The sequence below is a fragment of the Eulemur rufifrons genome, chromosome 8, assembly GCF_041146395.1.
Source record: "Eulemur rufifrons isolate Redbay chromosome 8, OSU_ERuf_1, whole genome shotgun sequence".
Taxonomy (NCBI): Eukaryota; Metazoa; Chordata; class Mammalia; order Primates; family Lemuridae; genus Eulemur; species Eulemur rufifrons.
Window position 1 is genome coordinate 106,422,307 of NC_090990.1, and position 20,240 is coordinate 106,442,546.

Sequence of the window (20,240 nt, forward strand, 5' to 3'; positions counted from 1 at the left end):
CTTATTTAAAAGGTTCTAGAGGGATGGTTCTTTACTTTTACCTTGAAACATATACAAGTCTCTTTTAACCTAGATTTTTCATTAAGTCCCATTTCCTTTTCCAAACTCTTCTTCCTTCACAACCAACCCTCTATGATTATAGCCTAATTTCACAGACATTTCTCTCTTTTCCATCTACTTCTTACTTGTCCTTTGTGACAAAACTTTTATTTTATTTATTTATTTATTTTTGAGACAGAGTCTCACTCTGTTGCCCGGGCTAGAGTGCCGTGGTGTCAGCCTAGCTCACAGCAACCTCAAACTCCTGGGCTCAAGTGATCCTCCTGCCTCAGCCTCCCGAGTAGCTGTGACTACAGGCATGCGCCACCATGCCTGGCTAATTTTTCTATATATATATTTTTTAGCTGTCCATATAATTTCTTTCTATTTTTAGCAGAGACGGGGTTTCGCTCTTGCTCAGGCCGGTCTCAAATTCCTGAGCTCAAACAATCCGCCCGCCTCAGCCTTCCAGAGTGCTAGGATTACAGGCGTGAGCCACTGTGCCCAGCCCAAAATTTTTATTTTAATCATTGCCTAGAAACTATGTTCTAAGAGCAATGACTTGCCCTCTGTCAAGTGGTCTCATCTGAGATGTCATCATAAAAAAAATTCTCTCTCCAATAGGAGGTATTGCTGACCCCTCCATGCACCATTTTTATCTTTTACCCTTGGCCTCTATGACTCCCTCTATTCATCTCAAAGCCTGATGAAGTCTTAGTCTAGATTGCTGATTCCCCTTCTCCTTCTTCCCCATCAATTACAGCCATCTGAAAGTTTAAGTCTGGGGTTAAACTCACATACATTTGCTGCTGTCGCTGTTCACTTGATTTTAAACAACCACCTTTGTGTAAATGACTCCAAAATATTCTGAAAGCCATCTACCCTAATATGTCCTGCTACTACATGAAACTAAACAGTTGGAAAAGGAGACCATTTTCCCACGAAACTTTAATTCTTCTATTTTTCTAAAGCACAGTTTTCTAACTCACAGTGTAAAGTCACTTTTAGTTAATCCCATTAAGTGGTATATAATTTACTACGATGTTCTGACAAGTCTTGTTAATTGACTTTCTATAATACTTATCATTCATGTTCAGTTTTTTTTTTTTTTTTTTTTGATACAAACTCTGATCATCTTAAAAACCTTAGGCTAGACATCTTGTTGCTGGCCTTTCCCCTACTCCCATCCATCCTTGGAAAAATAACACAACCTTGAGATTCAAGGTACACTAAGGTAATTTCTACCAAATGAAATAACATTTTTAAAATATTTCTGAAAGATGTTCACTAGCCTCTGCTTGAATACAAGCATGTAGTGCAGTACCTGCCAAATAGTAAGAATCTAATAAGCAATAAGTTATTATTGTTCCTGCTGTTAAGAGTACAGACTCTAGGCAAGGTACATGGCTCACACCTATAATACTAGCACTTTGGGAGGCTGAGGTGGGAGGATCATTTGAGGCCAGGAGTTTTAGACCAGCCTGAGCAATAGTAAGACCCCATCTCTACAAAAAATAAAAACATTAGCCAGGCATGGTGGTATGCACCTATAGTCCCAGCTACTCAGGAGGCTGAGGCAGGAGGATCTCTTGAGCTCAGGAGTTCAAGGCTGCAGTGAGCTATGATGAAACCACTGCACTCTAGCCTAGGCAATAGAGGGAAACTTCATCTCAAAAAAAAAAAAAAAGAAGGTACAGACTCTAGAACCAGACCACCTGGATTTCAACCCCAGCTCCATCATTTACTTGATACGTAATCTTGGGCAAGGTACTAAACCTCCTCATTGTAAAACAGATTTAATAACAGCACCTACCTCATAAGGTTTTTAAATAAAAACACTTAGGTAGATAAAGCATTTAGTACACTATCCAGTACATAGTTAACACCACATATTTGTTAAGTAAAGTAAAATTACTGGCTTGCTACTTTAACAACAGAACAGACTTCAATGCTGGTGGATCCCATTGTCAGAAAGCTTTCTTCAAATTCTACCTCCTCTCCTAGGTATGTACCCAAGATAACTGAAAACATATGTCCACACAGTAAGAATGTTCATAGCAGCACTATTCATAATAGCCAAAAAGTGGAAACAATCCAAATGTCTACAAGCTAATGAATGGATAAATAAAATGTGGTATATCCATATAATGAAATATTATTTGGCCATCATAAGGAATGAAGTTCTGATACATGCTAAAACATGGATGAACCTTGAAAACATCAGGCAAAGTGAAAGAAGCCAGACACAAAAGGCCAAATATTATATAATTCCATTTATGTGAAATGTCCAGAATAGGAAGATCCATAGAGATAGAAAGTAGATTAATGTTGTCAGGGGCCAGGGAGAGGAGAAATGGAGAGTGAATACTGAGGAGTGCAGAGTTTCCTTTGGGGTGATGAAAATGTTTTGAGATTAGATAGTGGTGGTGGTCCCACAATTCTGTGAAAATACTAAAAACCACTGTATTGTACACAGTGAAGGGTGAATTTTATAGTATGTGAATTATATCTTAACTTTTAAAATAATAAACTGTCTCTCTACAATTTCCAGGCTATCCCTCCTAGAACAAAAAGGAGCAAACCTTCTGCTTCTCTTATACATAGCCCTTCGGGAATCTGAAGATAGACATGTTGACTCTTTGTTTTCTTCTTTTCTAGGGTTCAGTGCTTTGGATGATTCCTCCATATAAAGTTATTTCCCCATTTCCTCACCTTTTTTGGTAGCTCTTCTATGCTTAACACAATAGTAGTAATACTCATAAAGACCAATATTTTTAAGCACTTACTATGTACTATACATTTGTTAAGTATTTTACAGCTATTATCTCTTTTATTACACCTTACAATGTTATATTATAATCTCCATTCTATATAAGAGGAACTTGAAGCTTAGAAAAATTAAGATTTCACAGCTAGTAGATAGTAGAGGCAGGATTCAAACTCAAGTATGACCCTAGAGCCAGGGTACTTTGATACTGAGCTATCCTGCTTCCTCCCACTGGAAGATTCCAGTTCATTAAAAACCTCTAAAAAATGTGAGGCTCAAAATAGAAAACCACATAACATATGTGTTCTCACCAGGGCAACACAGACTTGAACCATCACCTCCTGACCTGGACCCTATGCTTCTACTATCTCAGCCTAAAGCTGTGTTCACTTTTTTAGAAGCCATAAAATACCACTATGTGCTACTGAAGACACACACAGCTAAAAAGTTCAGAGCTTTCTTTCACATGAACTACTGTTGCGCCATATTTCTCTCATCCTATACTTGTGCCACATGTTTTTGAACCCAATAATTGGAACTGTCATTTATTCCTTTTAAATTTGCCACGTTGAATCTCTACCCCCAGTTTCCTTGATTGAGACAACTTTTACATTATATTCAATCACAAAATTTCAGCACTGAACCATACCTCACAAACCTATTGGTCTGAACTCCTTATAGCACTGACGAGGACACCAAAACTAATTGACCTGCCCAAGTTTGTCGTATATGAATTTAGCATTTCCACCAGTTTTACAAAGATATTCCTATCTTCACTAGATCTTTGAATAACATAGCGTACTGCTAAAAGTGTACTACTAAGACTACTAACAGTGTACCAAGACCTATTCAGTCAGTTCTATCATCCTAATGGGACCGGCATCCTACCCACACTTCTCCATAAAGACAGTCTGGAAATTCCTTGCTGAAACTAAGCACACTATTTAAAGAATAATCCTTCTCAAGCATAATTTTGATCATGTCACTCTTCTGCTCAGAAATTAGCATTAGGACTCAGCCTTTCAAATCCAAGGTCCTTGGAATCTCTAACCTATTTGTCTTCCCTATTCCTACCATCTAACCATCTTACTCTTTAGCAATCCATGACTCAAACACTCCAGATTATTTCCACAATCTTGTCTACTGTCCCCTATATAAAATCTTCTTTCTAATTTCCAGTGAGTAATATTATGCTTCCATTCTGAGATGTCTCCAATGTACATTCCTTTCTTCCCTCTGTCTTTCAAAGATCTTCTTAAAGCCTATGTTCTCCAGTAAGCCTCCTCCAAACCATCCACCCACCTCTGATCCTTCCAATAGCAAATGCCATGCCATGCCATGCCATGCCATGCACTACATTGTTTTTACCAGTATGGCCCTTCTTCATTTCAGCCATTGTTATGTCTTTCCTGTGCTTCTCTCAAGCTCCCATCTAGATAGTTTTTGTGCAAAAGAGTATGTTTTAAACCCCTGGTGCACATTCCTTGAATACCATGAGTACCCCAGTTCCACTGAGCAATTGATTCTAAGGTAGGTTAAATTTCATACGATAGATAAAGTCAGTCTCTCAATGCAAATCTGCTACATGATCCAAATCTGCCTGGTAGAACACAGGCCAAATCAACCCTAAGAGTCATCCTGAGGTATACAATTATACTTCATACCCCAGGAAGCTAAGCAGAATTATGAACATGGGAAGAAGGGGGAGTAATGGGTGAGGCTCCCAGAAATAATGAACCCCTGTTTCCTAAGGCAGGAGATCTTTCAACTCACAAATCCCTGCTCAACTATAATGTAAAGATACCATATACCCTGCTAGTCTAAATGGGAAGTAAGACTCTCTGCCTGGAAACAATGAGATGGCTCAAGATGAATTCGTTTAGAGGCTGGAGACATAACTAGATAAACATCCAAGTTTCCTCACAAATCTATAATTCTATTAAGTTACCCACTTAATAGAAATTTTGAAAAACAGTCTACCACTTAAACTGTAAGAGTATGTAAAAAGCTTTCTAAAAAATAACCAAATAAATCTAACAGTTGCCTTTTGTTCTCAAAACTATATGAATGCCTCCCTCCTGCAGGGAATTCTCAGTGATTTCCTTCTACTCTACCCCTAGCTTTGGAACTCTGAAAGAACATAGTTCACAGATGAGGCTGTGAATACAGGGAAAACTTTGGGGGGTGGGGGGTTCCCCGTAAAACAATTCCATAAACTCGTCCAAATACTTATCAGGTCCATACAGATACATTCATGATTTTTTCTTAAAAGTCTGCCATTTCTGACATGAAGAGATCCACTTTTTCATTGTTACTGTTCAAACACACACACGGGGGAATGGGTGAAGGGGAGGGCAGGAGGGAGGAAACGAGAGAAAAACAGGGATTCCTCCTAATGGAACTAGAAAACATTCCATTTGAAAGGATACCCATACAGTCCCCCCTCACTGAAGCAGATGAAAACCAGACCCCAACTCTCACATGTCACCAGCAGCCTGGATTAGTTTACATGTAGCCACTTTACAGATTTCAGCAAAGCTGGGATTTGAATAGCAATTCCAACCTATCTGGCAATGGCTGCAGTTCAGGATCCGTCTCCTTAGTGATACAGGACAGAAAAATTTGTTCTTTCACGTTTCTAAGTGAATAGCCACTCGTCTAGAGAAAAGCTTAAAACAGTGTAGCAGCTTGTGTCAGCTCCAAGATGACTGAAGTCTGAGCAGGAAATAAGCCCCTTTTCCAAATAAAAGCCAGTGTTCTCTCCCCTTGTTTTCTCCACCGAATGTTCTGTATCAGCAGGGTGAGCCCAAATTGCATCCAGGGCTTTGCTGCAGCTCTGTCTTTAGCTTTTTTTAGTGAGGATTTGTCCATTAAAAGAAAACAACAACAAAGCAAAACTCCACCACATACAAGAAGAAAAAGGGAGCCGTGCTTTACAAAACAGCTATTTCAAAATCATGATTTTTAAAAAACTATACAGAATGTGGAACGAAGGGGAAAAAAATGTCTCCTGTGGGTTGTGTCGGCACTGCAGCTGCTCCTCATTAAAGCTCCTCTTTACTCCCTCTGGGCTAGTTTCCAGCAGAAAATTCTTTAAACAGAACTCTGCTTTCAACCCACTTTCTTCTTGCTCCGGGCCTCTCGGCCCCCCAATCCGCAGTGGCAGCCTGCCCTAGCTGAGCTCTAGAGGGGGGAGCTGTCGTTAAGGTGAATGAGGTAAGGGCAGGGGAAAAAACTAACAAAACCCAGAAACCAAATTAAGCATCGGTCAGTAACAAAGGTCTGCAGTTTGAAAAGGCCCCAAATCAGTCTGTTCTTTCCTGTGACCATAATGCCAGCTTAGTTTCCTGCCCCTTCCCTGTTCCCCTGTTAAAGTAGATAAAAATAATTGCTAACAGCCAAGGCTGGCTGTAACCAGTGAAAGTTCCTATATAACATTCAATTCCCAAATTCTGGCTGCAAACTCGTAGATAGCCCAGAGCCTACAGAATCAAGTCTAAACTCCTAGGGTGGTGTTCAAGAGGCCCAATCCACCTACTGGTCTAACCCATCTTCCCTCCTCCCAGAACCTCCGGCATGTTATCTCATCAGACTGTCAACGTTTTTAATTCTGTAACTCTGTGTAAAGGTAACTAAATGGGTTATGCTAATTACTGACTGTTTTAAAAAAAAATGCATGAAGACTGCCAGTTAACTTCCTGGTAAAGAGGGGAAGAAAAGGGAAGAAGCTCTGTCATGTTGACTTCTTCTTACCAGTCCCACTCCCACTCTCACCTCCCATCCCCCAAAAATAGAAAGAAAAAAAAAAAAAGGAAACACTATAGCTTACTCAGCAAGAAGGAAAAACAAAAAGAACTTAAAAAAAAAAAAAGAAAAGTATTCATGTATAGAGGAGGGCCCAGAACTGGGCTGTTTGTGGTAAAACACTTTCTAGGGCCTTACCAATTAGATACAACGGAAACAAAGACAAATACACAATCTCTCTCTTCTCTCTCACACACACCCCCCACAACACAAACTTGTTATCACAACTAATACACAAAGACTACCAAATACTGCAGGGCAGCCCATTTTTCTACTATGTAAATTCAGCTTCCGGGATAGAACATTTCTGCTTTTCTTGTAAAAGTATTTCAGAAAATGTTAATCTTGGTTCCCACATTAGGCTGTATGCTTCCAAATTAAAAGTTTCCCACAGGAAAAGAACTTCATGGAGAATTGTGAGGCTGGGAATTATCTTCTGAAACTCCACCTCACTTAGTTTACATATGTTCAGGTTTTTCACCCCTTCATCCAAACAAAGCAATAAATGCAAACTATTTTAATAAATCCAAACCAAAAAGAAGCTGAAGTGGTACAGACTTTAAAGCTGTTATTTCACAACCTCACTCATCTTCATTGGAGACCAAAATCAGTAGCCACTGCAATGGGAAACCATGCTTTATTTATACAAGAACTGTGCAAATGCCCTTATCTTCCAGTTCATACTCTGGGCTCATTTATCAGAACTCAAAGGCTGAGCTGAGCACCTAGTCTCTTCAATCATCACTTGAAAGATCCGACAGGGGCACACAAACTGTGTTGAAAGACTTGCATTGCTGCTATAACAGAAGTTGGTCTTTCCTCTGTCTTCCAGCACATAATCACGACCTTACCCTATCTGACTGCACTGATCCCTGAGAAAGTACCTACTGGTGATTAAAACATGGGAACACACCCTAAACATATTAGTTTACAAAAAGCATCCTTCAACGTAACAGACAAAAATGAATGACTTAAGCCAGTTGTTCCCAAGCTATGAGCTGCAGAGTTATTGCAAGGGGTCTGCAATCCTTATAAATCACTCTCTAAACTACTAAATGTGTCTTGTCCATATTTGAATATATGTAGATGCTGTTATAATTATTAAAACATAAAGGTATATTAAAATAATTCTGGAATTCTCTGTAGATTTTGACATTACACATTGTATTCAAACAACTGCCTGAGAAATGGCTTCCTCTCAAAATCATCTCTTTTATGCACTACATTCTTGCTAAACTCAACCTCTTTCGGCTCCCAGAATATGCTACAATGTACCACTTCTCACCTCCAGACCTCTGTACATGCTGTTTACTCAGCCCAAAATACTTTTCCCCATCCTCTTCTCATAGCTAAACCCTTAAAACTACTTTAAGCCTTAGCTTAAATGTTATTTCCTCTGAGAAACAGCCTTGACACCCCCATTTGTTTCCATAACCCTGACGTATCATATCACTATTAGCCTTTATTACGATTATTTGTCTTGCCTAATCGACTAAGAATTATTCTTCACTGCACTCCCAGTGCGTAACACAGTGACTGGCATGTAGAAAGCATTCAACTATTCAGTGCTCATATTCTTAACAAGACAAAAGGGCAAAATGCAAGGGTGCATGGAATCTTTACACCCTAAAAAGACTCTTTAATTACACTGGAAGTTTGAGAACCACTAGGTTGAGCTATTTACCCAAAGGATTTTCAAAACTAATCAAGATTCCTGATATATATAAAGTACTTCTTAAGCTTCACTCACCCCTAAATCACTCAAAGTGGCCCAACCCCATATGGAGTGGATTATTTTTTTAATTACATTTCCCCCCTAAACATATATGAAGTTAACCAACATACACACAGAGGCATGTGTGCACTGCACACGCACATACACACACAGTCTTCATTCTCTCTCTCACTTTCATTAGTCTTTCATTAGTCTTTGACAGAAGATTAACTACATGAACCACCAGGGACCTGGAGCCCTGAGTCATAGAACATCCTACAAAGTGACCTCAATAGCATGAACTGCTAGATTCTTTAGAGACTGGCAGTGAAAATTAAACAAGATTTCTAAGAAGAAAAGAGAATGTGGGAGCCTGCTTTCCATCCCCCAATGTTGGTAGATGACCACCTTCAAAATTCTGAAATCCAAAAATGTCTAAAAGCAGGATACTTTAAAAAGTTTACTGTTTGGTCTGAAGAGATTCCTAATTCAAAAATAATTATACTCATCTAGATATCATAAATGAAATGAAATAGTGCTGAATCTTTAGATTGCTGAATGGCATCTGGAGAAACAGCTCTTAGTCCAGTCTACGTTCTAATCAGTTACGTAATACTGGGTAATTCATTTAGCTGTATTAAGCCTTGGGCTCCCCACATATAAAACAATGGAAGTAAGAAAGGAGCTCTCCCAAGACCCTTCAACCTCCTAGTGTGATGACTCTACAATCTTGGCTTTTGTACTCCCTCAGCAATACCACCCAAGGATGCGATGATGCTTGCTGATGTTAGTGCTTGAAAGTCCATGGTTGTGTCTATCTTGACCACTACCCCTCTCTAAGCAGGGGTTCCCTGGGGCAAGAATAGTGCTGTGTCTCTTCATTTATATCCCTCACAGTGCCTACCGATCATGCTTCTAAGTACACAGACAGTTCAATACATGCTTATGTAAATGAATTGTTACACAACCCACTCACAGGAAGCATAGAAAAGCAAAGCAGCAGCAAAGAAGGAACAATATATTTAAACAAGATAAGCAGAATGAAAAGGAATCCTGAATCTAAAAGGGACAGAAAGGCCTTACTATCTTCCCCAAAACAACTGGCCAACCTGGGAGCCTATTTTCTTCAGTAGAGAGGGCAGACAGCATTTCAGTCTCTATGGAATCAGACCTGCTGATAAATTACACAAGACTAGAAATGACTGATGTGTGTATAAGACAATGGTCTGGGAAGAGAAGCACTAAATTTAAACTCACAGGGACTCAAGCACTTAAGTAAATTCATGGAGGACTTTTATCCAGATATCATTTTTATGTATCCTCTCAGCATAGCATAAATGTCTATCTTACTTCCCCAGCTCATCACGCTATCATTAATTCTTATAAATGTAGAAAGAATGGGTGCTGTCCCATAATTAGAGAGTTTGCCGCTGTGGAGACTAATTATGAACCCTGATAGTTAGTGTCAGCCTTTGCCTGGAAGAAAATGAGTCACCTTTTCATTAGTAATCAAGTTCTGTCCATCTCTTAGGAGTGACCCAGAAATTCATGGCCATAAGTTTCAGCAATATGAGACAGAACATCAGACACCAAAACCATTATATACAAGTATGACTAAGACAGAAAAATTAAAGTCAAGGAGGTTCCTGAGATACTTTTCAGGATGACTGAGGTTTCATAACAGGCAAGTTGCCCAGTAAAATAATTCCTCATGGAGATGTGTCTGGCTTATACAAGACGACCCAGCATTTCAAAATCTTAAAGTGATAGGCAGTTAAATGACTAAGGTCCTACCATGGTTTAAGCAAGAGAATCATAACCACTGTCAAATGTCTTCCATACAGAACAGGCAGCTCTGGTTTACTCTGGATAATTGAGGGTTTGGATATGTACCGTATAATCAGAGGAAACAAGCAGTAAAGGGCCCGAGCTAATTTGGGGTAACCAAAGACTTGGCTAACACATCCTTGCTTACTCTGGATCCCTCAAATGAATTGGATCTGGTCAATGATATGTTGGACAGAAGATATTTGAGGTTGAGATACCTGAATTCTCAACTGAAAAAAATGAACCATGAAGTATATGAAAATTGTCCCTATTTTCTATCACTCCCCTTATACCAACTCATTTTGTTCTTGTCTTAGAGATTATTGGCTTCTGATTTTCCTTGCAAAACATGGCCACAAGCCTACCTGCCTGCTCTGTCTGGCTGTAGCACAAGAATCAACAGTCAAGGCCAAAAAGGTCTGGAGAAGGGAAGACAATTGCTCCCAGCTGCCCTCTCTTCCTGTCCCCTGGTCCTCCCCGAACCCTCTCTCTAGGCATCCTAACCTCCAAACATTCAAGCTAACGTGCTAAAGGAATGACTTTTGAATCACTAACCTGTCACTGTGAAACTAGATTAATCCACATACTGGTTTTGGAGTATAGACAGAAGAGATCAACCGAGATGTAGATAAGTTTTGAAACTATGTCATTAAGCAAAAAAACGATGAAGAAATTTGTAATGACTATTCCATGAAATAATAGTCCCTTCTAGTCTCCCAGGCCCCTTACTTCCATCCTTCTTCTACCTATCTATCCCCTAAGGCACCACTAATATTCTAAGATTTAGAATCTAAGTGGTACACCAAAAAAATTGTCTGATTTTATTCTTCTGTCTCATAGTAGTTGTTCTCTTGTCTGATTCTCCACAGTTATCATCTGTGCCACTACACTGGACAATTACAGACTGTTTTATTTTATACATCTACCTATGCTTCATCTCCCCACCAAGAAGACAGCAGGACTTCAGAGGACTGCCACCATGTCTTATGCAGGAGAAACAACATTCACTGGCAGACACTCCTTAGGTATGTATGCTGTGAATAAGGAAGTCAAGTAACACAGGCCTCTTGGGCTTTTCTGGCTATTCACCATACTAAGCACAGCGGTCAATCACAGTAGCCTGCTCAATAAATACTAGTGTGATGAAAACTAAACTTTTGTTTGAACAGTGCGAATGCTATACTGCTTCAGAATCAATCTAACCATCAGTGTTCAGGATACAGGATTATAGATAGTGGCCACAGGAAAGTAGCCTCTATCTACACAGATTCAATACCCTAAATGCTACTATTCTACATAAATCCTGATCAGATTATTTTCTCATTAACACCTACCTTCTCCTCATATTTATGTGAAGAAAAAAAACTGGACAGATGTTCTGGTTGAATGTGTTCACTGAATAATACCGCCAGTCACTTAAATAATGCCTTTCTTCATCTTTGCTTTCACTTTTCTTTCATAAACCCCTTTTCATAAAATAGGACACTATTTAGGAGAGAAACATTTTAAACAGTAACCGTATTAATTTTTAATAAGGGAAGGCTGATGGCATCAGTCAGAATCAGCAATACATTTTTGGACATAGAAGACTAAGTGCTGGTGAAGGTTACTGACAGTGAATATATAGGATCTAGAAAATTTGGGAAAACCCAAGAGAAATTTTAATTTACCTTACATTGGAATGTAAGGTAAAACTTAACTAGGACAAATATGAAAACAAACTACTCACATAATACGCTCACATGTGTACACACTCATACACACACACACACACACACACACACACGACAGGGGAGTGAAGAAGACACCAAACTTCATTCCTACCTACAAAAGTCCTAGCTACTGGCTGTTGGGAAAAGGGCTTAATGAAAACCTCCATCACACCCACACATTTATGCTAGCTTAACAAATAAAAAAGTGCTTGGAAATTTTTAGATAATTACATTTTCATCACATTCTGATATCCCCTACTCCTTTGCTAGCCTTGATTAAGAGATAATATAGACAAAATTAAAATGAAGAATTTAATTAAGCTTCTCCAGATCCTGAAAGAAAAATGTTTCTCATTCTGCTTAGTGACAAGGAAAAGGGAGAATAAGAGAATTACTACATTAAATTAATGGTGCTGACAAGACACAACTGAACAATAAGAAAGAAACTTCATGTAGGATTATGGTTAACCTAGAGACTATGTTGAAAGAATCTACTAAACCCACATCTCTTAATGCCAGGTTTGTAGGCCAAAATTAGTTGATTTAACTTATTGGCAGTTACCCAAGACAAACAAAAGGCTACAGGCAGAACTTAAGAACCACCTTCTCCTACTTCTTTACTGAACACTGAAATATATAAAGGTTTCAACCTAAAGAATAAAGATTAGTTGAAAAGAGTATGGGAATTCTGTTGCTGTGTTGATAAGAAGTTGGTAATCAAGACTTCCTTTATCAAAGAACCCTCATGGACACTTACCATACTTGTAAACAATTTTTAAAGCATGTAAGTATTAATAATAAAAATCACCTAGGAATGGTACTGTCAGAGGGACCAGGCTGCAAGTCCTAAACAAGGAAAGGCCTTGTAGGAAATATACATATACATCTGTAACTCACTATGCAAATGTAGGGTGCCATGTTTAACAACTTGTGACTTTTGTGCTGACGGTAACATTTATCAGAAGTCATTGCATTTGACCTTTCTCAATTTCACAGCTGCATAAAATCTGTCTGGACTTGCTTATGTTCTATTAGAAAAAAAGAAGGGAGAAGTTTCAAATTGGTTTTCTCTACTGAAGCACACTTTCACAGACAATATCCTCTCTCCCCACCTTCAATGCCCTCTTCTTATATTTTGTCTACAGTAATTACACTGAGCTTTTAAAGGCCACTTGTCAGAAATGCCACACTCACCAAGCCTGGCCCATGCACACTCATGTAACTACAGGTAGGTTCCATGTTCTAGTATTATATGAGATGCTCAGGCCTATTTAATGCTACTGTCTCTACTTTAAATTCAGGAACTGTATAAAGCAGAGTTTTAATCATATTCTTGATCTAAAAAGCCACCTTTCATATACTTTCAAATCTTTCACATTTTCTTTTCAGAAGGTCCTGCTTAAACTACCACTTTAAAATAGGTAATTTTGTCCTACTTTATTAACAGGCAAACTGAGATTCAGAATGACAGCACATTTTGCAAAAGCACATCTCAGGTCAGCTAAAGACTACGGTCTTGGGCAAATTACTTAATCTCATTGGTAAAACAGGGATATTAACATTATCTACCTCAATTGAGAACTAAAATAATGCATGTAAAGAGCTTAACTGAGGACGGACTCTAGTACATAAGTGTTCAATAAATATTAGCCAGCACTATAGTCTTTAACTTTGCAAAGATCCTACTGTTAACAGGAATTACAATTCAAACTAAAGTCTACCTTGCTTAAAAACCTATGTCCTTTCCATATCACCAGGCAAGGCTCTTCCAGGTACCTTAATCCACCCACCCATGCCACGCTGAACATACTGGATCCTGAGGCAAAAGAAAAAATCAGTAATACTGACCACCTCTTTACGTAAAATTTGGTAATTTTCATCTTTTTTGCATTAATTTTGATTTTTTGAGCTATTGCTTTAAAATATTATTGACCTTGGTTTACTGAGTTTTTTGGCACCCCCTTAAATTTCCCATCTGAGGCAAGTGCCTCACTCTCCTCACCCTAGTCCCAGCCCTGCCATTTGCTGGTGGTTCCTGCACAGAAGACCACACTATAGTGAGTTATTTTATACCTGACTTTACTCTGAACCTAAGAAGTTCAGGTTAATGAACTGATAATTATTTATGACTTATCAAAGAAGTGTGAAGTTATATGATAACAATATCAATTAATTGCAACTGCTACCACAGACTTATCTGTTACATGGGGTATACACAGCTAGCATGCAATAAATAACTCTTGAATGAATAAATCCTTAAACATCACATTCAATAAAAAGATTACTCTGTGAAAGGTATTTAGTGAGCCGAAAGATAGCATTCTTTGTTTTATGTTAAAAAGAGAAAATAACTATGGAAGAGTGACCAGGCTTCTGCTAGCATCTTCCAGAAAAACTATGTATATGATGTTCTGCTAACTAGGGCACCCCACTTAAAGGAAGAAGCTGGCAGAACCAGTTTCAGCAGAGGAAGAAAGTGATTTAGCAGTTGATATTTTCCCCTGTGTATTTCTTTGATCTGACACTGCCCCTGTATAGCACTGAATGCACTTACAAGGTGAGTGAAAGGGGAAAATGTGTCAGTCATGACTTTTGAAAATGTCTTTCTGGAGGAGCAGCACAACAAAACAATTACAATGTATCCTCCACTATAAGCTGGGTTCTGAGAGATTCTGAGTGTCTCTATTCTCTGCTTACTGTACAGAAATTCACCAAGAGGACAAATAAAGCAATAGCTCCAGTTTTCTTGGATGGATTTAAGAGGCCTGGACTACCACCATTACCCCTCCCTAATCCTGGCAAGGAAAATTGTTAGCTGTTAATGTTCAATGTTACAGCTAGCAGACATGTTTTAGATAATGTGTGACATTTATTTATAATTCTTATAACAATTCACTTTAAAATGTAGTTTTTAGATAGGTACTTTGGCAAAAAGTAGAGATTCTCAAGTGCAAGCACCCATCCACAGGAACCTGTATAACTAACTCATAGTGACTTTCCATTGTTTCACAAACACTGTGTTAGAAACTTCCTAAGTGGTATGTAGGAAATTCTGAAAAACCCCTTTATATGTCCAATTTTCATTATTAAAAATGATGGCAGAGCAACTTACATCAGACCAACCATCTTGCTCTTAACAATTTTAAACTTTGGATAAAATATTAAAGGCATCGAGAGGGCAACCAAAAGCAGAAACTGGAAAGGATATAAGCCTCAGAAAAAAGGAAGCAAACTACATGAAACCCAATTTATACAGCCACTTTCCCCCTTGAGGTACTCCCCAGTCCATGCAGCAGAAAAGGAATATTGTGCAAGCAGAAAATGGATGTCTTCTTGGGCTGAGGTGTCAGAGGTATCTGGAGCAGTTACAGCAGCTAGAATTTGAGGAGGAGAAATCCTGGAAAAGACAGAACCACAAAGGGGTAGCCTCAAAGTATGCACATAACTCTGCTCAAATCCTTAAATGATTCCTGCCTGTACATGAGCAAGATGAGATTCAGAAACCCAAGAGAAGGCAAGAGCTGGGAAGCTGAAAAGACTGAGCAGACACCTCCTGCTGCTGGGGAGACAGAGGTTTGAATTCAAGTCCTGACAAATTAGAAGGGCTTGATAAACACCCCAGAGCTTGGCAAACTCCTCATACTTTTCAGTGAGCCCCTAGAAGGGTCACATCTTGGGAATAAAGACCGTATCCCAGGACTAAGATTTATGGGGTTGGACCAAGGGCAAAACAGAAGTAGACCCATCCTAACAAAGCCTAAAACCAAGCATCCATAGGATAAAGATGATCTACCAATGATATAACCACCTATTAGACAAAACTCAACATTCTTTAGTGGAAGATAAACTTTAAAATGAGTCACCTACAATGTCCAGTAAATAATTAAAAACTACCACACCTATGAAGGGAAATTGTACCCATAGTCAAGAGAAAGAGCAGTTGTTAGAAACACACCCACAGACAACCCAGATGTTAAGAATTGGCAGACAAGGATTTTTAACTACAATAAATTTATCCTTAAAACGCACATTTGGTAAATTGTACAAATCATAACCTCACCTACCACCAGTATCCCAGTGAACTTGAGTTGCCCATGATTTTTTAATCAAATTGGGATTTGGAATGGTTTACATTTGAAAGCCCAAGGCAAACAACTTGAAAGTGATTAATGACATCCAAAGTTAATTATATATTTATACCTCCCAGTAGGACAAGGGAAAGAATAAAATGTCTTATCTCTCTATAGTGAGAGGGTTTTATTAAGATCTGACAGCAGCTATTTAGCAGCAATAATTCAGTTTTATGCAAGATTACACAGGTTCTCCTTGTCTGGCATCAAAATCTAATCACAGACTGGGTACTTAGGCTCTGAACAGTGAGAAAAAAACAATTGAGTTGAGTGCAAAACTAATCTTTAAAAGTACTTATCCTCATCTGTCAATGTGATCTTATCAAGGACTTTTACAATTTCTATAAACAATCATTATATTTTAGCTGAATCAGTAGCATTATGCTCTTTAGTCAGATACCTTCTACTTTAAAACATTTTCCACCAATTCCCACCCCCCCATAAAAGGAATTTGGCTTCACCCTTCTTTTCTTAATCCACTAAGCAATCTCATGAATAAAAAGATAATCACATGCTCTGCATGCCTGATATAATTTTTATAAACCTCCTAAGTGTTTTAATATTTATTTACTATTGTGGTAAAAATAATATTTACTGAACAAGCTGAATTACCTTCTTTCCCCAGGGAAAAATGCAAGGTTGGTGAAACTATCCTGAAAGGTCTGCTAAGCAGACAATATTTCTGCTTAAAATTTTGCTTAAAATTCTGTGGAGATTCGCACAGCATTGTAGAAATGATTGACTTGGCCTCCTTGATATTGTTCTTGCTTTTCCTGTGTCCAGTTACATTGACCCTGCCACTCCTGAAGAGGCTAATATTACTTTTGCTGAGGCAGGAAAACATTCTCTTTTCACAAGTTTGGTTGTTCATCTAGGTCTCCCAAAAGGATGACCTCACTAATTTTTCTTCTTACTCTCCCTTTCTCAAGGAGCTTGTTTCCCTCACAACAAGGTTGAAAGATATCTGAGAGACACATGCAGAAGCATATCCATAAGTATTCCGTCCTGTCAACAGTTAACAAGTATCCAGGGACAGAATATAGGCAGCTCCATTTTGATCAACCACAAAGTTGTTCCTTGCCCCCTAGCAGTGTTTCTTTCAGAAACTGAGGGCAACCTTGTCTCCTTGAGAGTTTGAGACTAGCAACCCACAAATTTGCTTGCTCCCAACAGTGACCCTTAGTGTCCTCTCCTGGTAAGTGCTTAGAAATTGGTCTCCCCTAGAAACCCTCCCTCCCCATGTCAGACCACAAATATATAAGCCAACATTTAGAACCTATTTGAAATTCTCCCTGCATAAGTCACTAAGTTGAATTATCTCCAAACAGTACTAACTTGCCTCTCTATATGGCATTATCATCTTGAATACTATGAGGAACATATATGGCATTATCATCTTGAATACTATGAGGAACAAATAAAATTCTCAAAGGAGAGAACCAGTGTCTTCTTATTTAAGGTAAGTGAATAAGAGACATGTGAATGATGATCTCTACTAAGCACCTTTTAATTCAGAAAACACATTGTTGAGCAATAGCTTTATACCAGGCACTGTACTAGGCATTAACTATACAAAAATCCATAGATTGAGACCTCATAATCTAGTGGCAGAAACAAATGCATCAACAAGTGATTGTAATGCAAGGGGTTAACTACCAAAAGAGAGCTGAGTAATAGAATAAACCAAGCACCTTAGGCACCAGATGCCACAAAGAAACTAAATAAGATTTCAGTAGCCAATTCTAAGGTTCTAAGTTCCCTCCCTTATCTCCAGTCATTTTTCCATTCTTAGAAGGGAACACATCACGTGTTTTTTCTTCTCCCAGATAGAAAAACTAAGTGAGCAGCCCATAATCAGTTATATAAAAACTTTCATTTCTAATGTTATCTTTATTCCAAACCAAACAACCTATTGTTAAGCTTTACTATCATCACAGCTTAAAATATTTTCACTTTAGTGAAGAAAATTGTTTCTGACTTGGAAAAAAAATCTTGTTTATGACATTAAAGAACTTAGATTCTGGTGTCAGAATGGACTTGATTGGAAAAAAAGTCCTAATAGTATTTTTGGTATTCAATTGAATATCCAGAGAAAAAACAAAAACTGTGTTGGATAAGCTCACTTAAAATGCTTATCAAGCAAGTACTTCCACCAAAGCAAAGAAAAGCTATACCTCACAAAAGTGAAGAAAAAAAAGAGAAATTTCATATTATCAAATCTTTTCTCAACATTTTCCATGAAATAAATAAAATGGATATATGTTCCCATTGAAAATTTTCAATTGATGTAGAAGGAAAAAATGGTCTGTAGGAAATCTAGAGAAGCTATTTATCTCATAGCCTTCCTCAAACAAACAAAAAGTCTGGCTAGACTAGACAGTTGGAGAAAACAAAGAAAAAAATGCTCTTGAGCTAAGAACTAGCCAACATTTCCCAGTTCTATCCTTCATCCTCACGCTTAACCCCTTGTAATAACGTGCACCCATAGTCCCTGCTGCCCTCCCCACCCCACACATGTAGATACATCTTCCTCCCTGTCTCTCTTTTAGAACTGGATTTTTTACACTGGAAAAAACTTTCATATGACTGTAACATTCACTTATACTGAGCAGAATTAAAGTTGATATATGCTTGGTTTGACTTAAAAACAAGATCATAGCTAACATGTTGAAGGGAGATTCTAAGACTATACTTTAAACTGAAAAATTCAAGAGAATGTATTCAATATACAGAGTGTCCCAAAAGTCTCCATACAAAGCAAAAATTCTGTAAAATCTTATAATGAATATTTTATTAATAAAGGTACATTTAGCTACAATTTCCCATTTTTCTTATGTATGGCAACTTTTCTGATACCCTGTATAATAACTAGCCACTCACTGAAGTCTTTTTCATAATGAAAAAGATAAGAGTAAGAAGTTCTTATTATCTATTTATCTAACATCCACATCCTTTCATCCTCACCCCCCACAAAAATTGCATCAGGAAAGTTCAAGAACCAGGCCCTGTGCAGTGGCTCACACCTGTAATCCCAGCACTCTGGGAGGCTGAGGCAGGAGGATTGCTTGAGGCCAAGAGTTCAAGATCAGCCTGACCAATATAGTGAGACCTTGTCTCTACAAATAACAAACAAAAAAAAATTAGCTAGGCATAGTGGTGCACGCCTGTAGTCCCAGCTACTTGGGAGACTTAGCCAGGAGTATCACTTGAGCCCAGCAGTTTGAGGTTACAGTGAGCTGTGATCACACCATTGTATTCCAACCTAGCCAACAGAGTAAGACCCTGTCTCTTTAAAAAAAAAAAAAAAGAAAAAGAAAGAAAGAAAGTTTAAGAACCAGTAGCATTTCACAGAAGTATTAAACATAGAGGAGTAGAACCAAATCTTGTTCAGTGTCTTACTGTAAAAAGAAAATATACGAAGATAACAACTTACTTGCAGTATCCTGTGCCATTGTGGTAAGTAACACACATTCCTTCATTTACACAGGGTTCATAGCCATCCCGACATTGCAATGCTAAAAATAAAAACAAATGCACATTAGAAATAAGTCACTAATCACAAAAAGGACAAATGAAATACACAGATAAATGAGTTAGACATGATCTCTAACTTTTAGGAGCTTACATAAAGATGAAGAGTAGATCATGAATAGAGATTGCAGAGGAGGGAGGATCAAAATAAATAAAATGAGAATTTTATACATATAGAAAAATCAAAAATTCTCAAACTCTTGATTCCCCCAGTCCCACTGAGAGACAATAAAAAAGTGTCTTTACCACTTTACCACCTGAGTCTCTCCCCAAAACAGACTATTCAAAAAAAAAAGAAAAAAAAAAAAAACCAACCAGCACTAGGAGAAACTTTCACTAATCTCAGCCAGGAGAGGCAAAAGTCTTCCTAAAGTCTGCCACTCACTTGCTGGATAATTACAATACCTTGATTGATTGTTTAGCTTTTAGTTGGAATTTTCATTAGCAAAATACATATCAAGAGTCCTAACAACTGGAAAGGCAAGACAGAAAGAAACCTAGTCAAACAATTAAAAACCAAAATTGAATAATAAGCTTAGAGCTTATTAAGATGTCCATCTCCTAGGCTGGTTCATGTATAAATACCTGAAAGCAAAATTGAAAAGTTCCCACCTCTGAGTTTCCTCTAGCCACATCACTCTATGCATGAACTGTGTAATATCAGAGGCTCTAAGGCTGCCCATCCTGGGCATTAAGACTGGAGCCCAGGCACAAGC

The 20,240-nt window shown here is 38.2% G+C and overlaps 1 protein-coding gene across 2 annotated transcripts in view; it reads right to left on the bottom strand.

Moving 5' to 3' along the window:
- NOTCH2 (notch receptor 2) overlaps positions 1-20,240 on the bottom strand; it is a 152,783-nt gene that overhangs the window by 91,289 nt on the left and 41,254 nt on the right. For both annotated transcript variants that reach the window (XM_069480746.1, XM_069480747.1), the window contains exon 2: positions 19,427-19,508. In XM_069480746.1, coding sequence (XP_069336847.1) covers positions 19,427-19,508 — 82 coding nt within the window. The remainder of the gene's footprint in view (positions 1-19,426; positions 19,509-20,240) is intronic.